This window comes from Pituophis catenifer, unplaced genomic scaffold (genome assembly GCF_029215685.1).
Source record: "Pituophis catenifer annectens isolate HBS135680 unplaced genomic scaffold, rPitCat1.0.hap2 SCAF_1, whole genome shotgun sequence".
Lineage (NCBI taxonomy): Eukaryota > Metazoa > Chordata > Lepidosauria > Squamata > Colubridae > Pituophis > Pituophis catenifer.
Genome location: NW_027256881.1, coordinates 81758092 through 81785285, shown reverse-complemented (window position 1 = coordinate 81785285; position 27194 = coordinate 81758092). Strand labels below are relative to the sequence as shown.

General features: G+C 36.2%; 1 protein-coding gene across 3 annotated transcripts in view; it reads right to left on the bottom strand.

The window, feature by feature from the left end:
• Nucleotides 1–854: 854 nt before the first annotated feature.
• Nucleotides 855–27194, bottom strand: part of RMND1 (required for meiotic nuclear division 1 homolog) — a 30765-nt gene continuing 4425 nt past the window's right edge. For 2 of the 3 annotated variants that reach the window (XM_070951821.1, XM_070951813.1), the window contains 11 exons: nt 22901–23388; nt 20494–20599; nt 18374–18449; nt 16440–16479; nt 14360–14460; nt 13419–13525; nt 11277–11341; nt 9295–9371; nt 8127–8247; nt 4762–4878; nt 855–1021 (listed from right to left, as the gene is read on the bottom strand). In XM_070951821.1, the coding sequence (XP_070807922.1) occupies nt 989–1021; nt 4762–4878; nt 8127–8247; nt 9295–9371; nt 11277–11341; nt 13419–13525; nt 14360–14460; nt 16440–16479; nt 18374–18449; nt 20494–20599; nt 22901–23374 (1317 nt within the window). In that variant the 5' untranslated portion in view covers nt 23375–23388 and the 3' untranslated portion in view covers nt 855–988. Of the gene's footprint in view, nt 1022–4761; nt 4919–8126; nt 8248–9294; nt 9372–11276; nt 11342–13418; nt 13526–14359; nt 14461–16439; nt 16480–18373; nt 18450–20493; nt 20600–22900; nt 23389–27194 lie in introns of those variants that run through there. The other variant, XM_070951828.1, reaches the window with a different exon arrangement.

Here is a 27194-nt window from a genome sequence, read left to right as displayed (position 1 = left end):
CCTCACAAATGCTTTGGGCTTTTTATTTTAAAACGTGCACTGTATAAAAAACAAAATTATGGACAGAGGTATCGGTATATTTTTTGTTTCCCATCATAAAATTTCAGCAGTAGGTTCAATTACAACAATTCTTCCCATTTTCTGAAATTAAAGAGCAAACTTCTTTTAAACTCTTATAAAAATGTTAAAATTTGACAACTGTATTCATGATACATTTTGGAAAGTTACTTGAGAACCAGATTCTGGGTGTGAAGTTAAAGCTTTCATGAGTTTTCTGATGTATCTAGTCAAAAGATTTTGGATTTGAGAGACCTTAATCTTGCTTTAAAGAAATTAATGCATTTCTTACAATCATTTATTTTATTTCACAGTTTTTCAGTTGGTGTTCATACATCCATAATGGTTACTAAGGAAAATTTGTCTAAGGCAATACAGTCAAAGACATTGCTTTGATTAAACTTCTCTTGCTTCTTGAAGAAACATGTCTGAATTTATAAAATCTTCGTGATGAAGCAGTTCCAAAGACAGGTACTGTTTTAGCTGAAGAGAACTTTTAATTTTAACTCTTCCGTCATAAATGAACAACATTAAGATTAGGTTTTCTATGCATTGGCTCCCCATATACTAAAAGGCATATACATATTTTTCTTAATTCTATTGAATGTATTGTGAAAAAATGTACAGCTTATATACAGAAAACTGCTTAATGTCGTATATACTGTATATTCTTTTCCTGTAATGTAACATAATCTGCATCCATAAGATAGAAAACCAGCCTCATGTTTTTACACCATGAATTCCACGAAAACATAGTAACTGATGAAATATGAAATTAAATGCAGTGACTCCCAACATTTTGTAGCAAATGTCCATAAATTTATTGTGACATTTGCTCACTTTCCAAAATGGACAAAGTTGAAGTCCAATAAACCTGTTGCTCGGATAGCGACTAGTCTTGTAAAATGTCTGTTGCAATGTACTCCTGGTATTAGAAAAACACTCTTCCAAGTTCAAACATGACCTGCAACATAAAACAAAATTTTGCTAGCTTATATGCTTATTTGGCTGATTTCTATTTTTAGTGTTCGCACAAAGTGCTCCATGCCAAGGCATCAGGGATCAGTAACTTCCAAACCAGAAGCACAAGATTATTTTTTTTTGGGGGGGGGGCTGAGGGAAACCCCAAAACAGCAGAATGAATTCTACACAGTGGTCATGGAATGGGAACAAATGGGGAGGGGCTAAAGAAAAGAGAAGAATTGTAAAATGTGTGGAGACCTGAACAAAGAGTACACTGCATCACTGCTACACTTCTGCAAGTTTATTGAATTTAGATTTTTTCCCCCAGTATTGTTTTAAAATCCAGCCCTTCCAAACTTTTTGACTATTTGGCACCTGTTAACTATGGCTGTATTAGGACAGGGCTCTTAGGGGGAGGGCCTTCTCTGTGGGGGCACCCACCCTCTGGAATCAGTTGCCCCCTGAGATAAGGAGAATCCATGACCTCAGTGCCTTCCGCCGTGCCCTTAAAACTTTCTTTTTCCAACAAGCCGGGCTGGCCTAATTATTTTTAAGGGTTTTTTAATTGTTTTGTTTTGTTTATTGTTTTAATTAATGGGGCCAAATCTATATATATATATTTAACTGTATTTTAATATTTGTATTTGATGTTTTTATTTGGCTGTTCACCGCCCTGAACAGCCAGCTCAGGGAGAAGGGCGGTATACAAATTCAAAATAAAATAAAATAAAAATAAAATAAAAAATAAAAAAAATTGATTTATAATAGTAACCAGGGAATTTATTATTAAATTTATGTCAGCCATCTCATGGTTTGAGGCAACTGATTGATTTTATAATAAAACATAATGAGATTTCAAGCGGAGCAGCAGTGGTGCCTTCTCTGTTACTGTATCAACCATTTCCAGCCTATGGCTTTTCCTTCGGAGTGCCTATGCCAGAAGAGAGGGAAGATCTCATCTCTGGTGGCAAGAAGTTCCAAAGTATGGGGGGTATGTGGCAAAAAAAGGATCATCTGGAACCCACCAGACAAATTCCTTGGCTGATGAGATCTGCAGTAGGCTCCTGCCAGGAGGAGGAGTGGGCTGATCCCATTGGGGAAAGATTTCTCAGATATCCTGGACCCATGCCATGGAGAGCTTTAATGGCTTTAAATAACCAATATCTTGAATTGGACCTGGAAGCACATCAGCATCCAATGCAACTTGTGTTAACTCATGTTACATGTGCCACCTAGATGCTTCCAAAACTGCACTGCTACATTCTGGACCAATTGTAGATTCCAAATACTCTTCAAAGATAGCCCCATGTACACTACATTGCAATAATCCAAATGAGAGATGACCAAGACACAAATGATTGAGGGCATGGCCTCACAATTCAGGAAAGGGCACAGTGCGCACACCACAGTTATGCAAAGGCTGTTCTAGCCACAACAGCCACCTGCTCTTTGAGCTAGAGTCCCAAGTACAGGAGAACTCCCGTGTTGCACACCAGATCTGTCTGGTGTGCCACCTTCTCCAGAACAGATTTATTTGTTCTTCAGTAGCCACCTTTGCTTTGATGTCATTTGCTGCTAGGAAGGCCTGGATAGGCAAGATTTAGTTTTTCTATTACTCCCTTCTGTCTCTATCCACCTTGTCTGCCTGCATATGAACTACCGTATTTTTCGGTGTATAAGATGCACCTTTTTACCCCCCAAAAGAGGGTGAAAATCTGGGTGCATCTTATACGCTGAATGTAGCCCCGCCCACCTGCTGGCCCCCACCCTTTGGCCATTTTCGGCCAGTTCCAGGCGGCAGGGATCTGAGTCGGGGCACAGCCTGAGGAACAACCCTCCCTCTTTGGGACAGGGGGGAATCTGCCCAGCAGCTTTGGGGAACAAGGCGGGTGCCACGATTTGCAGCTGGTCACCCCTCTGGCCGCGCTGACTTCACTCCCCAGCAATGTGAGGAGCCGCCGCCGCCTAACCCTCTCTGTCTGCCGCCCGAACCCGCGATCCCCTTCCCGATTTCAAACATGGGGTGTGTGCAGAGACAAAAAAAAGTGCATCGTGTTTCAAGTGGCGGATCTGGCCAGGAGGAAAGAGAAGAGTCTGCTGAGAAGGAGGACGGGGACGCGCGGCTCTGCAATGTGCAGAAAAACACTTTTAGGCGTCAGCGCTACAATCTCCTCCCCAAATCCAAAGCACTTCCCAATTCCCCGCTGCACATTGCAGGGGAACTGGCCGCCACCTGAAGCGTGACTCTTGAGGTTTGCATTTTGGAATCCGGGCAGCGATGGCTGGAAAGGAGGAACGTTTCCCTTTAGGGGCTCCCATTCAGCTCAGCTTGGCTCCTGGGCACAGAGAGGGTTAGGCGGCTCCTCACATTGCTGGGGAGTGAAGTCAGCATGGCCAGAGGGGTGACCAGTCGCAAATCGTGGCACCCGCCTTGTTCCCCAAAGCTGCTGGGCAGATTTCCCCCCCCCGTCCAGAAGAGGGAGGGTTGTTCCTCAGGCTGTGCTCTGTCCCTCCCCCCAGAGCATGCTAGGGGTCTCTTTGGGGGAAAGCGAGTAGTCCCTGTACCTCTCGCTTGCAGGAGGAAGAGCAGGGCGGCGCCATCTTAAATGCTGGTAGGCAGAGGTAAAATACTTTTTTCCTTGTTTTCCTCCCCCCAAATTAAGATGTGTCTTATACTCTGGTGCGTCTTATACACTGAAAAATACGGTAAGTTTTTGGGTAGTTATTCTTGCCTGTGTTCAGAAATTGTACTTGCTGAAAGCTTTTGTAATTAGTCTACTAGTTGAGTTTAGCATTGGGATAGGGATTTACAACTTTTTACCCCCCCAGAGAGCAGCATTTAGCCTTTCCTTTCAGTTGTGGAGCCAGAAACAAAAGATAAATGTTATTTAATTAAACATAATTACTATGATTACTCCTCATGTATTCAATCCACTCTCATCCTTTCCCTTTGCATTATATATTTGAAGAAACTCAAGGCCATTCCTATGATTTGGGGTGCTGCAGCATGAGTAAACTTCATACCCTCTGGTATGGATACAACACTATCCAGAAAGGTTCTGTGAGCTTGGAGTGGTGACAGTGAGAATGACGTGGGATGATAATATACTTAAAATCTAGTTACCAATTCAATAGAGTGAATATTCAGCTATAAGCCTTGCTCCTAATGCTTGCTTTCCACAATGTTGAGACAAAGACCTTTAGATAGTAAGAATTTCAAGACTGGAGGACAGAATTTCTAGGCCTTTGCTGAACAAGTAATATTTAATAAAGAATACATGACTCAAATGATAACAGAGGAGGAAGTTGCCATTGTATTTTTGATTGGGACTATTTTGCATCATTGAATTCTTAAACAGTACTTATGGCAACACAAAGTGAAATAGGCAATAGAATATTTAATACATGTAAATAGCATGTAACATTAAATTACCATTACATCTTTGTTCAGCCTACATACCTTGCACAACTCATGGAATATACAAAGTGATCCAACATGCACTGTAATGAATTTATATGGCTATAAAATAAGGCTGTGAGTGTCTATTAAAGTAAAATAGTAAGTAAAATTGACAAGCTATTGTACTATTCTGATTTCTCTATTTTTAAATAAATTTATGGAAACTTTTAAAGTTATTTGGAAACTTGTCCCTTGTCTAAGGAAACTGAATTTTTAAATACTCTTCAGTGAACTTGTCAACATTCTGCATATGTTTTAGGAAACAATTTTAGTAAACCAACCTCTATTGTGATGAGTATTACTATCATCCATTCCAAGCGCAGAGCATGTTTTTCATTCAAATGATTTCTCATCAGATCTGTCAGTTCTGTGCACTGCTGCAGCTTTTCATTTACTACCTTCAGTAGTAAGGATAGAAAAGTTGATGTTTCAGAAAACCTTGAATAAACAATTTCTTAATATAAGTTACTTCCAGAGGTGAATTTATTGAAATCAAAAATATGGAGAATTACATCACGTTTCTATAAACTGAATACACTAGAGTAGCTAAGACTAAGCATTCAGAACAATTCTTAGTCTTGGGATATGTGACTTTTCAGCATTCACACAATAGATTGTAACATGTAAATCACTCCCATAATTCCAGGCTTTAATTTCCTTTCTCCACTTTCATGCATTTATAAAGTTAAATAGAAATATCCTTGTCTATTGAGTATTTCTTGTATCAAACTTAACGAAATATTTCGGTATCAGCCCTCATCACAATTGCCCTCTGAAGCATTTAGCTAAATTTTGTAAGATACCTATCGTAGCCTAGTATACTTCACTAAATAATAATCAAGGTTTAAGTCTAGTTTAGCAAAACTCAGCTAACAATGCAATAAGGTTAAATATGCCCAAACCTTTAATAAAATTAACAGCAGAGAATTTCAACATAAAATTAGAAGCAAATCCTGAAACAAAGCCGAATGTAAAACAGTTCAGTTTGGCAATGTGAATACATATCTATTTTTATATATTCACATAGATTGCCTAATTGCAGCATTTTACTCCTGAAAAGCCATAGCTGAAGATTCTCTATCATAGAACATAGGGGGGCAAAAAAGCTTCCTGTGCTCTTTTATTTGCTACCTGAAAAAAATTACTTAACTTAAAAAACAATTTTGAGATACATGGGGCACAAATGTGTCAAATTTCACTATGAAATTGTAGTTAAATGCTGCAGAATCTAAAGGTAACTTACATATCTATCGAAGTTAGTTTATGATTATTAAATTACTACTAATACTTATTCCATGCAGGCATTATGTATCTTGTGGGCCAGGCCATACTTGAATCTATACATAATGTAAATTCTATAAAAAAAATATTTTTTTAAATCCATGGTTCCTCAAATGGAATTGTCAATTTCATCATATCTCATTGGACTATGAAGATTCTGTGCATTACTTTAAAGACAGTAGTGAGGCCATTTTATTCCTGAATCCCTTTGTTCATACACAGGCAAAACACTGTCATGGAAGCAATCACATCTTAGAAAGCAAATCTATATTTTTTTTTACTTAATTTCATTTCAAACAACCGGGACTATATCAAGGGCATCTAAAAACTACCTGTTCAATCTGTTACTGAATTAAAACATATTTACATACTAACACTACCTATAATATAGTCCAGAAACCAGTAAGAATATGTGGAATCTAGAGAAAGTTTCATGAATATTGTTACAGATTGCTATCGCAGTGAGCTGGTTCATCCTAAATAATGATGCTCTGTAAAGCTAAACTGATCCCTCCTATGCTACTATGCATCAAAAACATTTCAGAAACAATCAGATAATTACAACCATGTGGCATCACTGTAGTGCATAAATCAACTTAAGCCCTCCAAATCATGTTATGTAAACAAATAACTTAGTAGCCCAAGAAGAAAGAACAGGACTCATCTATAACAAGGCGTAAGAACTGTAAAAGCTAGTATGTAGGACAGACAGGCAGAAGACAGCAGAGTGCATCCATAAACATTATTTAGCAACTGGAAGGTACAATGAAAACTCACAGCACATAGAAAGATTGAACTGTAATTTCAACTGGAAAACAGCATCCTAGACCCGTGATAGCGAACCTATGGCACATGGAGCCATATCTGTGGGCACATGAGCGTTGCCTTAGCTGAGTCTGTGCGCCAACCAGCTGATTTTTTGGTCTTCCAGTCCCACCAGAAGTCAGGAAAAGGGCCGTTTCCGGCCTCCGGGGAGGTGGGAAAGGCTGTTTTTGCCCTTCCACTTCCCACCCAAGAAAGCCTCTGGAGCCTGGGGAGGGTAAAAAAACAGGTCTACTGGGCCCACCACTAACCTTTTTGGTGTTGCGTGCCAAAAGCAGGGGGAGGTTGTGCGTGCATGTGCGGGGGCATGGGGGAGGCATTGAATTATGGGTGTGGGCACACGCGCGCTCCCCTCCATGCGCTCCCTATGCTTTTGGCACGCGACAGCAAAAAGGTTAGCCATCACTGTCCTAGACCAAACTAAATCCAAAAAACCCTATGGAATTCCTGGAAGCGTAGCTTTCAGACAAGTTCATCCATTAATAGACACATAGAGATAAACTGCATTTACACACCTTTCAAACGAGACAATTAAAAAAGCTAAGAAACAAAAAGACCAGAACACATTCTCTCCAGCAACCTACACCCAGTTAATCAGGGATTAACACCAGACAAAACAAGCAAAAAGCAATATTCTAGTTAAGGAACTACCAAAGAAAACATTACACTTCCACAACACCAGAAAGGCAAGCTACTATATATATAATAGAGGGCAAGCCCCACACTCAGCACTGATATTACTTTGTCAATAATGAAACATCTGCAAGCAAACAACCACGCTTAGACAGTACCAATGAATCCACAGTTAAACCCTGACCTACTTATGTTCTCTTCTATTGAAAAGTGAGTTTTATGGAAAGTAGTACTTTATGTTCACAAGTTCTTGATTTAATTTCTAAACATTTTTTTGTTACCGTCTAATGATCATTTTTTTCTAGGGGACACCAAGATACACTTCTGCAATATCCCCATAGCAATATATTGTACATATTTTAAGAAAAAACATTCAAGTAATTTTTAGAATCAACCATTAATCATTAAAGTACTCTAGAAAAAGCAAAACAGCAGAGAATCTGTAAAAGCAGGCTTCTGTGTAAAACTCCACTTGCTAAATAGTTGGTGACAACTGTTCCTCCACCCATCAGAATTACATGGATTTAAGAAAAAGGGTAAACTTGTCATAAAACCTCCCCGAAAGTTACAGAATGCATTGGTTATGTTTGTATAAAACAATAAAGCTAGAATCTGACTTATTCACAATAACATGTTGAAGCCCACTGCCTGATTGTGCCTAAAGCATTCCTCCTGGTAGTGGGAACAGCTATATAAAATCACAAGAAAGAAGCATCTCAGAACTAGCATTTTATGCAAATAAAAAATAATATTTATAAATTGTACATAAAAGAAATAGTGCAACAGGCAGAATAACAATGTTTGTCCAAAAACAATGCAGATAAAAACAGAAAAATAAGATTTGTTAAGAGAAGCAATTGTTTTTTTAAAAAAATCCTCTAAAGCTTAGATAAAAATAGTAAAATATTACCTTAACTCTGCGATCAATACTGAGAAACCGATGCATTTTATCATACAGTTGTTCAAGATGTTCTCTGTCCCAGTAGAAATCTGGGGTAATCAACAGATCAGAACTCAGATTTATATGATGCCTAAGGAAGAAAATTTCTTATTTAAAAACCAGTTAATGAATTGTATTTTGCTTTTGTTATAAGTTGAGATAAACAAGTACTCTTTGGACAAACATCCTTCATGTAGCAAAAAACTTTGTTACATTCTCACAGCTATAGAACTTAGAGTTAAGTTTTCAATCTCCAAATAAACATTCTATTCTTTTAGAACCTGATTAAAGCTTTATATACAACATGTTATCACTTTTTATTCTGATATTACTACAAACTTGGGTTATCAGGAGTTGAAGAAAATACAATTTATCAACTTTACAATTTAACGGCATAAGCATTATCATTTCCAGTTTTTAATACATTTATATCATGAGTCACATCTCCACAAAACCCCTCGCATAGTGATTTTTGCATCATTTCATGGCGCATATTCTAATTATTCAAACATTCTTGACATTTCAATGGCATGTGACTTGGGCTTAGCTGTAATGAGTCTTTCCATTGTATTTAAGACTGTTTCCTATTCTTTAGGTTTTTGTTCCTTACAAGGGTTTGCATGTTCTCTCATAGAGAATTGAAGAGTAAATGTTACTTTTTGCTATAAACATAAAACATTTTAAAAGACTATGCTAGATTTATAGGTAGAAATATAAGAATCACTATAGAAAAAAACTACTGGTATTAAAAAAAAAAACAATATACAATGGGATTAGTTTGAAGGTTTATCTTGTGCTGATAGTTAATACTACCTAGTGGCACATAATAAAAAATAAGGACCTGGCAAATAAACCACATTTTAACTGGACAATAACAAGTTGCTTATTGATACATGTAAGCTCTAGTTTCTATTAAATATTACTTAGTTCTGTTAAAGGACAGAAGGACAATAGTCTAGATGCAGAAGAGAGAAATACAATTGTATCACTTTAGAAATATCACATATTTAAAAAGCGGATTATACATGGCAGTATACTCTATACATATATGTGAATATCATGTTTTTTTTTTTGTTAAAGATTGCTTTTAAAACTGACTCTAAAATGTAATCTTTTTGCTTGTCTTTAATTCAGATACCTCAAGGCAAACAGTTCCCCAATTTTCTGCATAACATCAGCATGAGACAGTTTCAGTTTCTTTCTTAATTTAAGCATCTGTAAGAAGAGAGTAATAAACCAGTAAGAATATTGATGGTTTTTTAGATGTACAATATTACTCACCCTCGATGACAACTGCACTCTTCACTTGAACTGGCAGAAACAATCCTGATGATAATAAAGATCTATCCTGAATTTCATATTAACTTTGGGAGGTGGGATAGGCAATCTTGCCATAGATGGTTTGTGATAACTCTATTGTCATGGCTGGAGAACTTCCTGACAAAATTTAGGTTTAAATTAAGATCTATCCTACAGGACAGAGAGATCAATTAAAATGATCCATTCACAAAGACTTATGTTATCTGATGAATATCTCAGCATTCTACAAAAGTTTCCAGGAAACAAAGAGGATGAATTCTCAAGTAGCTATGCAACAAGCTTTTATAGTAACACAAATCTATAGTGTTATCTATTTTGAAGAAATGTAAATATGGCTTGGAAATGGGGACAGAGTGAGTCAACAGCTGAGGGGGACTTTTCCAAATAAGCTTGCTTTGATTTTGTTTCAGGTAAAATGGGGCAGAGAGAAACTTTGACAGGCTTGCAAGATTCAGTCATTCTATCTATAATAATCACTGCTGTGCCTGTTTCTTGATCCTGCTTGCCCTAAAGGGTTGACACTATCCTAATATATTCACTTAGTATGCTGCTGTGATGAGTTGAATGGCACCTTAAGAACAGAAAACTTCACACTAATGTAAACACATTATTCCAGGTCCAAATTCCTTGTCTTCTCCAGTTTAATGGAATCCTTTTCAGCCTGAGAATGTAGACCACAAGGAAGTGGTGGTTCACCCTATTGTTCTCTTGATCCTTGACTATCATGGCTAATTAGCCAACCAACCAAGAGAGAATTGTCCAGGTGGATAAATATTGAATGCATTTTATCCTAAATGGAACATCTCTGGTGCCCTTCAAAACTTTTGTAACACTTTCCCTCCAAAAGAAATCTTGCAGAGCACACAATGTAATTAGAAGCACCCTTGAAAAAAGAATATTTTCCAAAACACATTGGTCTAAATCAAGCAGGTGGTGTAAGTCTAGGAGGACTGGTTCACTGGTTCTGTCTGATGCAAACCAGCCCATGCAGAACCAAAGATGACAAATCCCCATGATTTATTCAAAGGAATTAGATATTCTCTTACCATGTTTTTATAAGACCCAATCTTCAATTCAAGTCCTTACGTTTTGCTCTTCACTACTATCTGTGGAACACAATATTTTGCCATCTTCAACGTACAACTGCTACACTGATTCTTCTTTCTTTTACTTTGAACATATCTAAACAGCTTTCTTTTTTTCTTAGTATAATATGCCAACCATTTTGAATTTAGCTTTCCTGGCACCTTGTCTAGAGTTCTGAGCATCTATACTTTTTATTGATGGCCTATTCCTCTTTCTACTCCTATATTTAACCCTGTTACAGATATCCATTTTCTAACAAAAGGATCACTTTAGCATATTCTATCATTTTCAAAGTGAGTAAGAAACAATTCTAAGTTTAACTGTGAGAAGTTAATTTTTTGTATTTAAAATTTGCATGCAGGTTTTTCTTCTTGGCATCCTATATATTGAAGCTTATTGACATGAGCATTCATAATAAACATGTCAATCTACATTCAAGCAAAGAGTTTCCCACAACATAAAATGGGCATAATTAAAACAACAGGGTTTTCCCTTTAGACACATGAGTTTAATTAAGCATTTTGTAAAGTCAAATTTAATACAGAGTTTCACTTAAATTTTGATCTGGCAAACAAATCTCAATTTGTTTCTTCTGCCCAAGAACAGATGGTAAATACAACAATCCAAATTCATTCATCTATGGTGTTAAAAATCTGCAAATTTCCCATACTTAATTTTATGGAAAATTGAAAAATGAAAAAAAATAGTAAGTACCTCAGGTATTGATTGAATAGATTCTACAAAATTATCCAATGATGCTTCCCAAATGGCCAGTTTTACTACATTAGAGAAAAGCATAAAAATGTATTATTCACTTCCAAGTTTTATCACAAAATAAAATATTTAAATTTTTACTGTCCAATGCTTGACAAATAATGTTGATATGCTGATTATTGCTTTTAGACTTACAAATTTCTGATTTTAACTGAGGGACAGGAATTTGTCTTCTGTTAACCTGGTATGTTCTTTTTGACATAGTGTAATATAAAAACCCAGCTTGCACGATATAATATAATTTGCAAATCAAGTCAAAATTGTTTTTTCAAGTATTTTTTTTAAATCCTGGCCTAGTGTTTTATATGAACCATGTTACCATTTTATATGAACCTACCAATTATTTCTCTGCTCTAAGTAGCAACTAAGATGGTTAAAGGCCTAGAGACAAAAACATGAGAGGAATGGTTGCAGGAATTGAGTATGGCTAGTCTAGAGAAAAGAAGGACTTGGGGTGCCATGATAGCAGTATTCCAGTATTTGAGGGGCTGCCACAAAGAAGAGAGGGTCAACTTGTTTTCCAAAAGGCAAGACTAGAAACAATGGATGGAAGCTAATGAAGGAGAGAAGCAACCTGGAATTAAGGAGAAACTTCCTAACAGTGAGGACAATTAACCAGTGGAACAGCTTTGCCTTCAGAAGTTGTAGATGCTTCATCACTGGAGGTTTCTAAGAAAAGACTGTAAAGCCACCTGTCTGACATGATTATAAGGTCTCCTGCTTGAGCGGGGGTTGGATTAGAAGACCTCCAAGGTCCCTTCCAGCTCTATTCTGATTGATAATAGTTTTCCTACTAAAAGGTAAAGGTAAAATTTCTGCTGCCCCTATTCAAAATAAAATACTCTATTCCCAATTCACATAAGATTCAATCATAAACCTCCCATTTCATGCCCCTTTCAGCCCAAAGGGAAACATTACTTTTATGATATTATTTTCTACAAAGTAGGAATGCTTAAATTTTATGCAGTCTACTAAAGGTAATACACATTGTTTCTTCTGTTTCTCAGAAGTGGTTTGACATTGCCTCCTTCCTAGGGCTGAGAGAAAGTGACTATCCCAAGGTCACCCAACTGACTTTGTGCCTAAAGCAGGACTAGAATTAACAGTACTAGCCTGATGCTTTACCCTCTTCATAAAACTAGCTCTCAAAGGTAGTATTAAGGGTCATAGGTCTACAGTGTAGCATAAATTATTTGCAATGGCATAATCTATGTACTACCAATATTTTAGTCTATCAAGATTCTCAGTCATCCAGTTGTATCAAAAGTATTATTTTTGAAAAGCACAGCTGCCTTTTCAAAAATAAAAATCACTTTTTATATTAAAACTTTTGTTATCATGACTTTGAACTAGGCAAAACACTATTCATAGAGTAACAAATTTTGAACCAAGGTCCCTCAAATGAGTTAACCTACAGTGAGTCCCCAAAATTTGGCATCATGATTCCTTGAGGAAATGAAATCTGGAAAAGCTGTTGCTGCTTCAGTGTTATTGGCTGCTATTGCAGTTACATTATTTTTAGTTTGTGACAGTTTGCCAGTTAGTCTCACAATCCCTTGCTCCCTCTCCCACTCAGCAACAGCCACTTACCTGCCTATTGGAGGGGGAAAGGGGAAGAGAGAAAGGAAGGGAATGGAGATTTCGGATGTTCCCTGCCAAATTTTCACAAGGAAACACAATGGGGAAGCCGGCAGGAAATTGAAAGTTGCTCCTGCTCCCATTGTTTTTTGGTCCACTCTTGGTCATTTGTTTTCCCTGTTTAGGTAAGAAAATATCTTTGAAACAATGACCCAACAGGGCACAGGTTGTCTGGTTCCTTCCTTCCTTCCTTCCTTCCTTCCTTCCTTCCCTTCCCTTCCCTTCCCTTCCCTTCATTTTCTTTCTCTCTTTTTCAGTCAGTATGCAAAAGAAAGTGCTGTGAGACTGAGCAAATTCTTCAAAATAGTTGTAACTATAGATGTTTTATGCAGAGTATTTTTTGAGTGCCTTATACATTATAAATGCATTCATGAACTCCATTTCCTCCCAGATTTCAAGTAATAATACAGATCATTAAATGAAATTACATGATGGACAGCTTACCAGAAAGGCAGAGAGCATTGGAAAAAGCAAACTTCTCTAAAATGAAATCGTCCATTTCTAATTCTGAATTTATCAAGATTTCTCCTCTATGAAGTTTTGACTGCCCTCTGCGAAAAAGATATGAATAGATTACATTAGGTTCAAGCAATTTACTACTCCCCCATCAGTCTCAGCCAGCATTACCATTGGTCTAATAGTGAATCAAATGAGTATTAGAAGAACTGATAGGACTGTGTAATAAAACATGAGCAGGTATCCTTCAGTCTGTTCATAATATCAAAAAAATAAAATTTAGGAGTAGTTGACCTAACATGGGTCTTATTCCACATGTGAATTTCTGTTTCTTTCATTGTATCTCTTTTCACTTACACCTTCAACAGTGCATATTCAATCCACATAAAAGTAGAAATACTTTGTTCATAGTTGAGTGCATTGGCCTTGAAGATGCTCAAACAGAACACTGATAGTTTGTGGCAGTGTAGTAAGGGCCAGTCTTTTAAAAATTGGAATATACTGGCTGTCCTCAACTTACAACTACAATCAGGATCAGAATCTCAGTCATTGAGTGAAGCGGTCATTAAGTGAGATGTCCATGTAACTGCTTCACTTAATAACTGCAACCTGGCATTCCCAATTCCAGTTGTTAAGCGATTGCCTGGGTCATTGAGCAGATGGAGTGAAAGAGCTGATTGTGCGATGGAATGTGCAGCTGGAGAAGGAGGTGGAGGGAATGTCAGCAACAGCTTCCCCAAAACATCACTTGTTTCTTGTTTTACAGTGGAATATTTTTTATGAAGAAGTTTATGAAATACCTAGATGCTATGATACAACTTGTATCTAAATATATGTTCCAGAAATAATTAATTTGTCAAAATTTCTACCCTTATTAGCCTGTGGCTTAAATGGAAAACTCTGTGAGTTTATGATATTCACATACTTACTCTCCTCTTCTATAGCTGATCTCTTCATTTTCCCAGTGAACTAGTGCAATTTCATAAGGCTGGACCTCATGTTTTTCCAGCTTTCGAAAAATATTCTTTATCTGGGAAACAGATTGTAAATTAAAGCTGCTAGCAAGTTCTGAAGATGCATTAGTTATATTTAAACTATTGACCAAAGTGCCCTCTCTCTCTTGTGAGAAGAAAATTGTGTCAACAAGAAATAAAAAGGAAAACAAAATAATTCCATATTCCAGTCTTTTCCTCATAAGTATTTGCACAAGATAGAGAAATGTTTACAAGGAAAAATTGGCTAGAGGTTGTAAATTTGTGCCCATAAACACCCTCATGCATTTATATGTTTATAACCCAGGTTATAAGAGCTGTGGTGGCACAGTGGTTAGAATGCAGTATTGAAGGCTAATTCTGCTGTTTGCCAGGAATTTGGTCCTGATCGACTCAAGGTTGACTCAAACTTCCATCCTTCCGAGGTTGGTAAAATGAGGACCCAGATGGTTGGGGGCAATATGCTGACTCTGTAAAATGCTTAGAGAGGACTGTAAAGCACTATGAAGTGGTATATAAGTCTATTGCTACTGCTACCATATTAAAATTAGAAAGCAGCCTTATTTTAGAAAAAAATAAGAATTTGTTAAAGAAAATTAGCAAAATCACAAAAATTAAAAAGAACCTTACTTTCTAGGCATTTTCTTCCTACAAATGCTATCTTATCCAACATTCATGTTACTTTGATGAAGGCTAATTTGGAAATCCTTGTTTCTCAAAACAATGCAAGTTTCCTTCTAGAATCTGGCTGTACTTCTGCATTTCCATAACCCACTCTATATACCATTCTTGATTATTTTACCATGATGAATATCAAAAAAGTCTTTACTATATTCTCAAAAAAAATAAATAAATCTGCAGCTAGATATAAAATCACTGTGAAATAGTTGGGAAATTATGTAATTTGAATCCTTTGGAAGACATGGCATCACAAAAAAACAATACTAATAAAGCAGATTGGAAAGTTAAATATAAAAATGGTTAACACTTGCTAAATGTTTTGAGGAGATAGCATTTCAACATACAAGAAAAAGATGGGGGTAAATCACAAAAACTTAACAATAAATAAAATCCAAAATCAAATATGAACTATTAATCTATATGAGAAATCTGTATCTTCTTTTCTTCCCTTTGTTGTTACGCTGAATATAACTAAGACTTTCCTCCTTTATGTGTTGTTACAAGTTCTGTGCCAACATACTGATTGAATTAATCCTTATTTTTTCATTTCACACTAACTGTGAGACCCCTGAGTCAGATAGTTTCTTTTGACAGAATACAATTTGCTCTTAGGTTAATAAACCCATTTCTCTTTTTTCATTAGAAAGTAGATTGAAATAGACAGGTATGTCAGAATTACTAATCATTAGCAAGGAGAAAATTGTCTTTCATTTTAGATGTCAACTTAGTATTTACATGGTTCTACAAGGATATTGTTTAGAAATATGCTAACTCAGACTTTTCAAATAGGTCTTAGTATGTTAATGATGTTACAGTGATTAACTATGTAACAGTTAATTTCATACGGTCTGAATAAGTGTAACTTTAGTTAACAGACTAGGTCTTGTTATTCACCTGTTTCCTTCTGAATTAGAATAAAGGTTCCAAAAAAGGTAGGACAATTTCACTTTACTTAAATCATCAATTTTTTCTGATTTGATTGTGTTCAGAGCTAATTTGCTTTTTTATTTCACTCTCTGGAAGGCTGTAAAGTTCTTTCACTTTAACAAGCCATATGATATTTCCTATAGCTGGATGCTCTTCCAGCAGCTGCAATTATATCTTCTGTTTCTCAATGTATTCAAGGAAGGAGATGCCATTTTTTAAAATGTTTGTATCATACTACAGCATTCTAAAAATAAAACTAATAGTCCAAGAAAACAGGTTATGTCAGACATATTATAGTTAACCCTTATCCCATTTCAAAAGGTAATTTATAAGTAATTTATTAATATGTTAATTACCCTCATTCATACACCAAAAATAGTTTACCTCCAGAAACCTGCCTTCCACTTACTGTTTTTTCTTCAACATTCCAAAACACAACAGATCCTTCCCTATAAGAAAAAAAAAATACAAATTAATGTTAAACTAATGGGTTGTATTTTAAGTTTCAAAAATGCAATTCCTAGAAAGAAGCCAGTACCCTATTATTACAGTATCCGAATGATATTTGTTTTAGAGATCTTTAGAACAGGGGGTGATGCAAAGAATTTTAGAGATACCAAGAGTCTTAAAGATTAATATTCAACTGAAATAAGAACCCTTCTTGCTGGGACAAATAGACAACTGGAAAAAAGTTATGGAAGATTATTTTTGTATGTGATAATCCACAAGATTATTATATGCCCAAAGTCGAAAGACTCTGAATTACCTACAATGAAGGAATGTTGGTGAAGATAACAGAATTTGAAGAGGGCAAAATTGATTTATTTGGTTAGGGTTAACCATATTTGTTAGCGACTGGAAACCCCTTATGGACTTTTTGCTGAAAATAGAAAAAAAATGATATTATGATTAATGGGTTTGATGATTAGAAAGAATAGAATATGGGAAGAAGGAAGCCACAATATAAACATAATGAGAGAGAATAAAATATAAATGCATTTATAACTGCTGTAAACAAGATTAGAAGCCATTTCTTTATGTACATATTTTACCTGTCTTATCTACATTTGTCCTTGCTCTTCTTTTTCTTAGTTCTTAGTTAATTCTGCCTAGCAGAAATGAAATTTCTGAGGATGACACAGAAATGAAACAGCAACCTTTTTTCTGGCTATGGATACTTGTTTCATTTTTGTCTTAGTTTCTGCACTACACTTAATTCTCAATTTATGACCACAACTGAGACCAAAATTTCCATTGCCAAGGAAGTCAGCTAAGTGGGTTTTGCCCCATTTTACAATTGTTTTTGCCACAATTGTTAAGTGAATCATTGCAGTTAACTGAACATTGAAGACATTAAGCAAATCTGGCTTCCCCCATTGATTTTCTTGTCAGAAGCCAGCTAAGATGGTTACAAATGGCAATCACCAGGACAGTGCAACTATCATAAATACATGTCAGTTGCCAAGTGCCCGAATTTGATCACATGACCATGGAAATGCTGCAGCAATCATAAGTGTGAAAACTGGCAATAAGTTACCTTTTTCAGTGCCATTGTAACTTCAAATGACCACTAAATGAAATGGTTGTGAGGACCACTTGTAGTTATTGGTAGGTTTCTTGACTCAATTCCAAGTATTGGAAGAGCCATGATGGTTAGAATGCAGTACTGCAGGCTAACTCACTGCTCATTCCCGGAGTTCAATTCTGAACGGCTCAAGGTTGACTCAGCCTTCCATCCTTCCGAGGCCGGTAAAATGAGGACCCAGGGGGTTGGGGGCAATATGCTGACTCTATGAAGCGGTATATAAGTCTAAGTGCTGTTGCTATTGGTCATTACCCTTAAAGCCCTAAAGAACATGGCATCAAGATTCATCAGGGACCAATTTACCAAACAAGATTCTGCCTGTTTGATCCAAATACTAAAAGTGGGCTTGCTGGAAGCCCTACCTCCACCTGAAGTAGGAGAGGTATGGGTTAGAAGGCAGGTATTCTCAATAAAAGCCGCCATAGAAGCTTTTCAAATCTATTTAGCACCAAATTTCCTTATGTTTTGGAAAGCTCTGAAAACGATTTCCATTTAATAATATTTGATTCATAGAGTAAAACTGTGGCCAATCATTTGATTGTTTTGTTCCTTATAATATTTTTGTATGTTTTAATAAGCTTGATCTTTTCTCCTTGTAAATGCCCTAAGGCTGCTTGATTGGGGAGTTCTACAAATATTGTACATAAATAATCATCACTAAAATTCTGAATGATACTGAAGAAATAAATCTGTAATTTTCCTTTAGGTAGAAATGAAAAATTTAGCTCACATATGCCATATTATTGGTCTTTACTTACTTGAAGAAAAATATGATCCCCAAATCATGATCTTTGGCTGTCTTTTCTGTGCCAACCACCAAAACATTTGCTGCATCTAGTTTTCAAAAAATCTTATGTGAAATTATATTATAAAAAATAGAAACAATCACATTTAGCATGCACCTTATGTCACTACCCAAGACAATCTTTTACTAAGTATGTCTTTTTCAAATCTAACTGCTCTCCTGGTTACTTCATCAATTAGTCTATGCTTCCCCTCCCCCCCCATGGCATTCTTCCAGAATATTTTATTTTCTCATCTATTTTATGGCCCTCATATTCATTGTGGGATCCCATCGAAATATTAAATTGGACAATCCAGTTTGCTTTCTGAATTGAGACAATATTAATTAAAAGCTGCTAACTGGTAAGGTTCTGTGAGGTTTACAAGGTTCTGTGAGGTTATAAATTTGAACAAAATTGTGCTGTGTGTCACATGTGGTGCAAGCATATATCTAACAGAGCACTCTGACAATTCCAGTAGTTTCTCAGCAACAGACTATCAGAATAGAAATGAAGACAGAGAGACATTTGCAATTCCCATAATCTAAATTAAACTACAAGCTTAACATCAGCCGTGGTGGTGCAGTGGTTAGAATGCAATATTTCAGGTTATCTGCCCACAGCCAGGACTTTGATCCAGACCAGCTCAAGATTGATTCAGCCTTCCATCCTTCTGAGGTTGGTAAAATGAGGACTCAGATTGCTGGGGGCAAAATGCTGATTCTGTAAACTGCTTAGAGAGTGCTATAGAACACTATGGAGTGGTATATAAGTCTAAGTGCTATTGCTATAGTATGATCATTTATAATAAAACTGAATTAATTTATATTGATCTTCCAGCATTAATATAATAACACAAAGCTAATTAGTTATTCAAATTATCACTTCTCACATTTTTAAAATCAAACTTTATTTTTTACTAATGCTGGCAGAAATAGTTTATCTCCAATTCTTTATAGCCCTATTATTCACCTATCAGCTCTGTTCACTCTTCCCATCTCTAAAATTTGAATGAATCAGATTTCATAGATTTGGCAACCTCAAGATTGTCTTTAGGTATTACACAGTAATACAGACTATCACCCGGAAAGGAATGTTTAAGGCAATAGAGTGATTTTCTTTGCAGTAAAAATCATTAGGAATTGTCAAATTGCACAATTAAAGATTTTCATGTATTAATGTTATTACTTATATGCAGTAAATTATTATTTCATTTCATTATTTCAGTGTTGTGTCGTCCTGTATTAGCTCCTTTCCTAGTTTATTCATTAACCCAAAGGTATTAATGCATGTTTGACATTTAATAGAATTACTTTATAATGTGTGACTGCCACATTATATCCTTAAAACAGTTTTCATTAAACTCTGTGTGCATTTTAGTTCCTTAAAAGAGCTCTGATTTGGGAAGGAAAATTGCCCTGAAAACAGACCATCCACAAACACTTATGTAGATGTACTTTTACACCAATTACCGTATTTTTTGCACTATAAGACGCACTTCTCCCCCCCAAAAAAAGTGGGTGGAAATGTCTGTGCATCTTATAGGGCAAATATTCCAGGGTGGGTGTGGGTGTGGTTGGTGCGGTGGGGAGTGCAGTCACCTAGGACAGCTGATCAGCAGTATTCCAGGAGGCTGATCCAACCACCAATCAGCTGCTTGGCAGCAAAGGTTTCAGTGTTCCCCAGCGGCAGCAGCCGCTCAGTTCAGTTGACCGGTGGTGGGCTCAATGGAGCAGAGCCCTCATGAGCCAGGTGCTGGGGCTGTGATAACATGCTGAAGCTGACCAGGCTGTTTGCTGCTAGGATGCTAGCCAGATGAATACCGGATCGATGCTGGGAGGCAGAGGCAGATTTTTTTTTCTTGTTTTCCTCCTCTAAAGCTAATGAGTCTTATGGTCCGCTGCATCTTATAGTGCGAAAATTACGGTATTCATTTCATTTCTTTGAAGTAAATGTTAGCATCTAGGCCACATTACAGTGCATAGTTAAGTATCAAGCAACATTTCTATAAAGCAAAACCTGTTTGATGATGTATATCTGAAAAAGCATCAGTAAACAATAAATGATCTACTTGAAATAACTGTTCAGAGCTCTACCTCTAGGTAATGTGATTTCAACATATCCAGATGAGACCAGGTCAAGGCATAGATTACCAAGATGATAGGCATCTGCTGTTGCAAAGGCTATACATTGCATCACATCCTATGCCAAAAAGAACAGAATTTCCTTTAGAAAACACTTAGTTGTCTCACTCACTAGAACTGCTACACTAAAGAGTGTTTGTTACACAAACTCATTGCTAGCATTTGGCCACTAGATGGCTAAATTTCTGCATAGAACCATAGTTGTTTTTCAAAAGTCTTACACTTAAAAAGTTTCAAATTTGCATTGCTGATATATGGATAGACAAATATCTCCTCTGGATCTACTGAGCAACTTCAATTATGTTCTTTGGAAGATTATGATTTAGAGAAAGGTACAAGTTTATATATTCATTACAAGTTTCACACTACACTATCAATTCTGGCAAATATAATTTGGCTAACTGCTTTGAGTTTAGCTCCAACATCTGCCGTTGATGTTAAGATATTTTGGTAAAGGCCAATAAGATGTGATCCTGTATGGCCTCTTATTTCCTAAACCCGGGTCCCCAACCATGGTCTGCAGCTCGGACCTGGTCTGAAACTGTTGGGAACCATGCTGTGCAAGCAATGGGTGCATGTGCAAGCAGTTCCCATTTGTGCAAATAGTGGGTACACATGCAAAACCATCCCCACCCACCCACTGCTGCTGTTCTATGGAGCCGGAAAGGTTGGGAATCACTGCCCTAAAAGATAAGATGAAAGACTCATGTTCGAAAAGAGGTTATTTCTTATTTCACATAATAAGACATTGAATTTTGTATTCACCAAAGATTTTTAAATATCTCCCTATAGTGAGATCTTAGATCCTAGCCTTTGCAAAAATAAGATTTTCCCCGACACTCTGATTTCCAGCAGGTGGTGCTCCTCTTCAGTAAAAAGAACAAATTTATGTTTCAAATTGCAAATGTTTAATTTAAGTCAATGGTCTTATCTGGCAAAAGACTTCCATGTCGCAGGTTTTACTCAAAATAACTTAATTCTTTCAACCCTGAAATCTGTATTATCATTAGGAAGGCAACCCCATAACAAAATTATACTTACAAAAGCTCTTCCCCCTAAGTTTCAGTGTTCCCTAAATGCAGTGTATCTTCTTTATTAGCATTAGGATCATTAATCATGCAGAGTAATTTAGAAATAGTTTTCCATGTCACAATTACGAAAGTATCCCCTCAATAATTACATTCTTAATATGAGATTGTATTATAAATATAAATAGCAGCAATCCATTGGATAGAGTTATATTAGTTATTCCAAAGTTATTGGCATAACACACCCTATAATATACAGATTATTTAACCTTAAAGGAATAGAGAATGGAAAAGCTTTCAGTGTTAAAATCTTTTCACTTATAGTACAGAAGTCTTCAACTCTATATATAAATATAAATGGATTGTTTGTATTAGTCTAGAATTTTCTTCAAATTATTCTTGTAAGAATAATTCAAGTATATCTAAGATATAATATTTTTACTAATATATAACTGCCTTTTAACTCAATGACAACTTTAAAAACATTGTTCTGGGAATTATCAGTCATATTACAGTACTTTTAGTGCATTATACAGTTCAGTTACCCTTACAATAATTCTTTCATCAACGAAGAATAAAAAGATTCTGAAAAAGCTCCTAAAACAGACAAAAACACACAATTCAATCATTATTTTGCAATTATTAACATAAAGAATTAGGAAAATTAGATCCTTTTCCTAAATATCTCCTAAATTTTTGGAACATTGCTAATGAAGCACGTACTTATAAATTCACTATTAGCTCTATTTATAGTTTTCCACTGCAAATCTAATAATCTTCATTACGACCATAGTCTAGTATAGCTCATTGCATTTATTCAAATCCTCATCTCAAATTTTGTCTAAGAATTCTTCTTCTGTTCAGAAATAACAAATGATCTGAACTCTCTCCATCTAAAAATAAAACAGAAATAATAGCATGGAGAGCCAATTTAGTGTAGTTTAGATTAAGGCACTTGGCTAGAAACTGGGACTATCAGTTCTAGTCCCACCTTTAGGTGACCTTGATTGATTCTCTCACTTTCAGCCCTAGAAAGGAGGCAATGGCAAACCACTGAAATTTGCCAAGAAAACTACAGGGACTTGTCCAGGCAGCCCCCAGGTATCAACATTGTCTCAAAAGACACACACACACAAAAACCAACCAAACAAAAAATCTAGCATGAGGCAAAAGGAACTTATCAAAAAGGAATCAAGCCTCATCACTGTGACAAAAACAATAGCATCTTTTAGTAGCTCAAAGCAAAATGTATTCAGTACGGTATAAAAACTTGTGGATTACAGAGTATTTCATTAGATGCATGAAATGTTGTCATCCTGAGTTCAGATTACCTTAGCTTCAGATGGTAGTGGCAGATTAATTCTTGATGGCTGCTTGGTCCTTGATGCTTTTGGTAGACGCTTAACTGGTACAATATCTTGATTTGGTTGAAGTTTACTAGGTGATAAAACTGAATAATGTCTATTGGGTATTCCAGTAAGTATTCTTATATGTTTTAATTTCTGCTTAAAAATTGAAGCTTTAAGAGGATGAAGTTCTCTGGATGAAAGACAAGCATCCATAGTCAAATAATTGATAATTTTTGCTGTAGCACCAATAGTAATTTGTGGACTGAACCAGTTTGAATTGTTCATGCAATTGCTAGTAAAATTAGAAGGAGTTGCCTCTGGGATGCAGAGCCTGAGATATCTATTTACTGATAGCAAGTTGTTGCTTGATGCTATATATCCATATGTAGGGAAGTATCGGCACTGGCTTATTGTATATGAAGATCTAGCCAGGAATCCCAATAGTTTCACTGCCATCTTTTCATTGAGACCTAAATAAGAGAATTACAGAAAATTACTTTTCTAAAAAGGAAAAAATATAAGTTTATAAAAGAGGTTTGCAGAGCATCTTACAAAAAATAATTATTACAGCCCATGTTGTGTTTGTAATCTGTTTTAAAGAAACCAGCAAGAGAGAGAAACATCCACCCTTTAGGGTAAGGCAGACCTACGGATACAGAGATTCCAGGAATACTGTTTTATTATAGTAGAGTGTAACGAGAACATCTTGAAACCTCTCCAAGTTTCTCTTTGTCCCTTCTTACACTATTAGCGTTCTAGGTGGGGTTTCTGAGTTTCTTTTTCATATTTGCTTCTGCTGTATGTAACTGCTTCTCCATGCCTTTTCTTAAAGATCTTATTATATTAAGATCACTTCTAAATTCCTTTGGAATAACAATTTCTGTGTTAACCACCATAGGAATTTTAATGACCAATTAAGTATCTAATAATTCACAGACTGAATAACATCTATCAAGGAAGAGATTTATTTTCCCTCTATCAAACATACTTCTTTGGGATGGCCACCAAAAGTGCTTGTGCATGCACACATACATATGGGCAAAATCTTTCAAACAACCAGGATGAGCCTACCAGATAACATGGTTGCTTTAATGCTTTAAAGAGGGGTATTTAGCTTGTTTCAATGCACTTTGTGAAACCCCCTTTCAAATGCTTCGCACACCCTACTCACTCTGCTATTCTAAACAAGTTGGAATATATTCTTACATCTCAGGTTCTCAAAACAATGCGTAACATAGAAAACATGAAGGGAAGAGCTGCCAGATCTCAAAATATTTGGGAACTTGCTTGGCAAAACAAAATTTAACATCGCAATTAGATCTGTCTCAAATTAAGGAATAGTTTTGATTTGAAATCTGAAGAGATAAAGGGAAGATAAAAAGAAATTCTAGAGACCGAAACAATGTTACAAAAAAGTCTTGCACTTCTAAGACCTACTATAGACATTCTTTTCTACAGAGGAGCCAGTGTTCTTTAAATAAATGCACGTGTATGTGCACATGTAAGGTGCAAATGAGTTCTCTGCTTTGTAGGCGACTGGACATATTGAACATGCCAGAATAAAGAACAACCTCAAATGGTAAGAATCTGAAAATGCGACAGATAATGAAATTTTGTTCCTACTAAAATTATTTCCAATATTCTAGATACGGTTGCACACTTGCATGCAAAAGTTTAGATAAAGGTAAAGGTAAAGGTTCCCCTCGCACATATATGCTAGTCGTTCCTGACTCTAGGGGGCGGTGCTCATCTCCGTTTCAAAGCCAAAGAGCCAGCACTGTCTGAAGATGTCTCCGTGGTCATGTGGCCAGCATGACTAAACGCCAAAGGTGCACGGAATGCTTTTACCTTCCCACCAAAGGTTTTACGTGCTTTTGAACTGCTAGGTTGGCAGAAGCTGGGACAAGTAACGGGAGCTCACCCCATTACGCGGCACTAGGGATTTGAACTGCCGATTTTTCGATCGACAAGCTCAGCGTCTTAGCCACTGAGCCGCCACGTCCCAACAGATAACCCTGCTCAAACTGTCTCTTTCAGTGAGTGAATGAAAAAAAAGATGACACAATTTCTACCCTGGACAAACTTGATTGATGCATATTTACTATTTCTGCACAGTGTACATAGAAGGTGCGAACATTTAAAAAATTAAATAAATAAATAATAACATTTGGCTATTTTCAGCCAATATTATGCAATGCTTACTTTAGCAGAAATAACAGATTCCAAGTGTTTGCCGTGGCTAAGTCTTTTTATTTTTATTTTTGAAAATGTTCTCTACTCTTAAATAACTAATCTAGCTCAGAAATATTCTCAAGATCTCCTTGCATGCACTGTATATTGAAATCTTCCTTAAGATTTACAACAATATATACAATTGCACAACTAGAAATACAAAGACTACTCCAAAACTTTTATCTTTCTTTTTTATAAGTACTTCATGGTTGATTTGGATGTCAAAAGCTTTGTATCTGTCAAATACTGCTCTCTTATTTTGAATCTCCTTTGGGATGGAAGTCCAGAGTTTAGGAACAGTGACTGAAAAGCCTCTGCAGCTTCAATGAAATAGATCTCAGATGCTGGCAGAAGAGAGTATAAGGCTTTTAAAAATTCAGATATGCTGATAGAGAGGAGTGCAATCTTTCAGATAACTTGGACCAAAGTCATATCAAATTTTTAAGCACGCTGTGAACTATCTACAAGTAGTTCCCAACTTGAACCCACAATTTTGATCGTAAGTCATATTGATTGTAAAGCAGGGTGGATAAAAAATGGTTTTTTTTAAAAAAAAATTAAAAATTTATTTTTTAAAATTGAAATCACATTTTTTTTTATTATCATCACATTTATTTTAATAAAATGCTTTTGGAGTAAAAATCTATCTAAAGATAGTTTTCTATTTAAGATACACTAATAAACTAATAATTTAGTTTATTCAGCATGAAATGGAGCTTAGTTATGTAGAATGAGGCTGTATATTCTGCAATACTGGGACAGTCGGTGAATCAGAGGAAAAGCCACTGCGGGACAGAGATGACAGTTGCTCTTTAAATATTATGATTTAAATCAGGGGTGTCAAACTCGATTTCATTGAGGGCCGCATCAGGGTTGTGTTTGACCTCGGGGGGTGGGGTGGGCATGGCCAGCTCAACATCACTCATGTTTATTTTTATTTATTTATTATATTTCTATACCGCCTTTCTCCCGTAGGACTCAAGGCGGTGTACAGTCAAGAAAAATATAGACACACAAACATCATAAAATTGCTAATTAAAATTGTTACTTAGTTTGGTCAATTAAATAAAACAAAGAATTAGATAACATTTAAAAAATCATTTGCATGTTTGTATGTTTAGCCCTGCCTGTATGTTGGGGGTGCCTGTGGTGGCCCAAGCGCTCTGCCAGTGAAAACAGGCTCCTGAGCTCCATTTTAGGCTCTGACGGCCTCCTGCAACCCTCTGCCAATGAAAACAGAGCTCAGGAAGGCCACATGGCAGAGGGTTGCAGGAGGCCGTGGTAGCTGAAAATGGAGCTCGGGAGCCTGTTTTCACTGGCAAAAGTACCGTGGGCCAGCCCTTCACTATTTCCAGGGCGGCCCCGCAGGCCAGATCTAAGCATCCCATGGGCCAGATCCGGCCTCCAGGCCTTGAGTTTGACACCCCTGATTTAAATCGAGTTGATTTAAATCAGCGGGAATTTGATTTAAATCGAGTCGATTTAAATCACTAGTAAAAAGACTTGATTTAAATCAACTCGATTTAAATCATAATTTTTAAAGAGCAACTGTCATCTCTGCTACTCCTTTGACCTGCTGTTGACTCACCGATAGTCCCAGTGTTGCAGAATATACAGCCTTGTGCTACATAACTAAGCTCCATTTCATGCTGAATAAACTAAATTATTTATGTATCTTAAATAGAAAACTATCTTACAATAGATTTTTATCCCAAAAGTTTTTTATTAAAATAAATTCAATAAAAATAAAAAAAATCTGATTTAAATAAAAAAATCCGATTTAAATAAAAAATCCGATTTTTTTTTATTTTTTTAAAAAAATCATTGATTTTTTATCCACCCTGATTTAAATCAAGCCTTTTTACTAGTGATTTAAATCATTTAAATCATGATTTAAATCAATTTGATTTAAATAAAATCCACTCTGTTGTAAAGCGGGCCACCATGTAACCGCACCTGATTTTACCTTTTTTGCAGTGGTCGTTAAGCAAAAGCTGTAGTCATAAAGCAAATGCTGCTGTCATTAAATGACTCTATTGTTCTA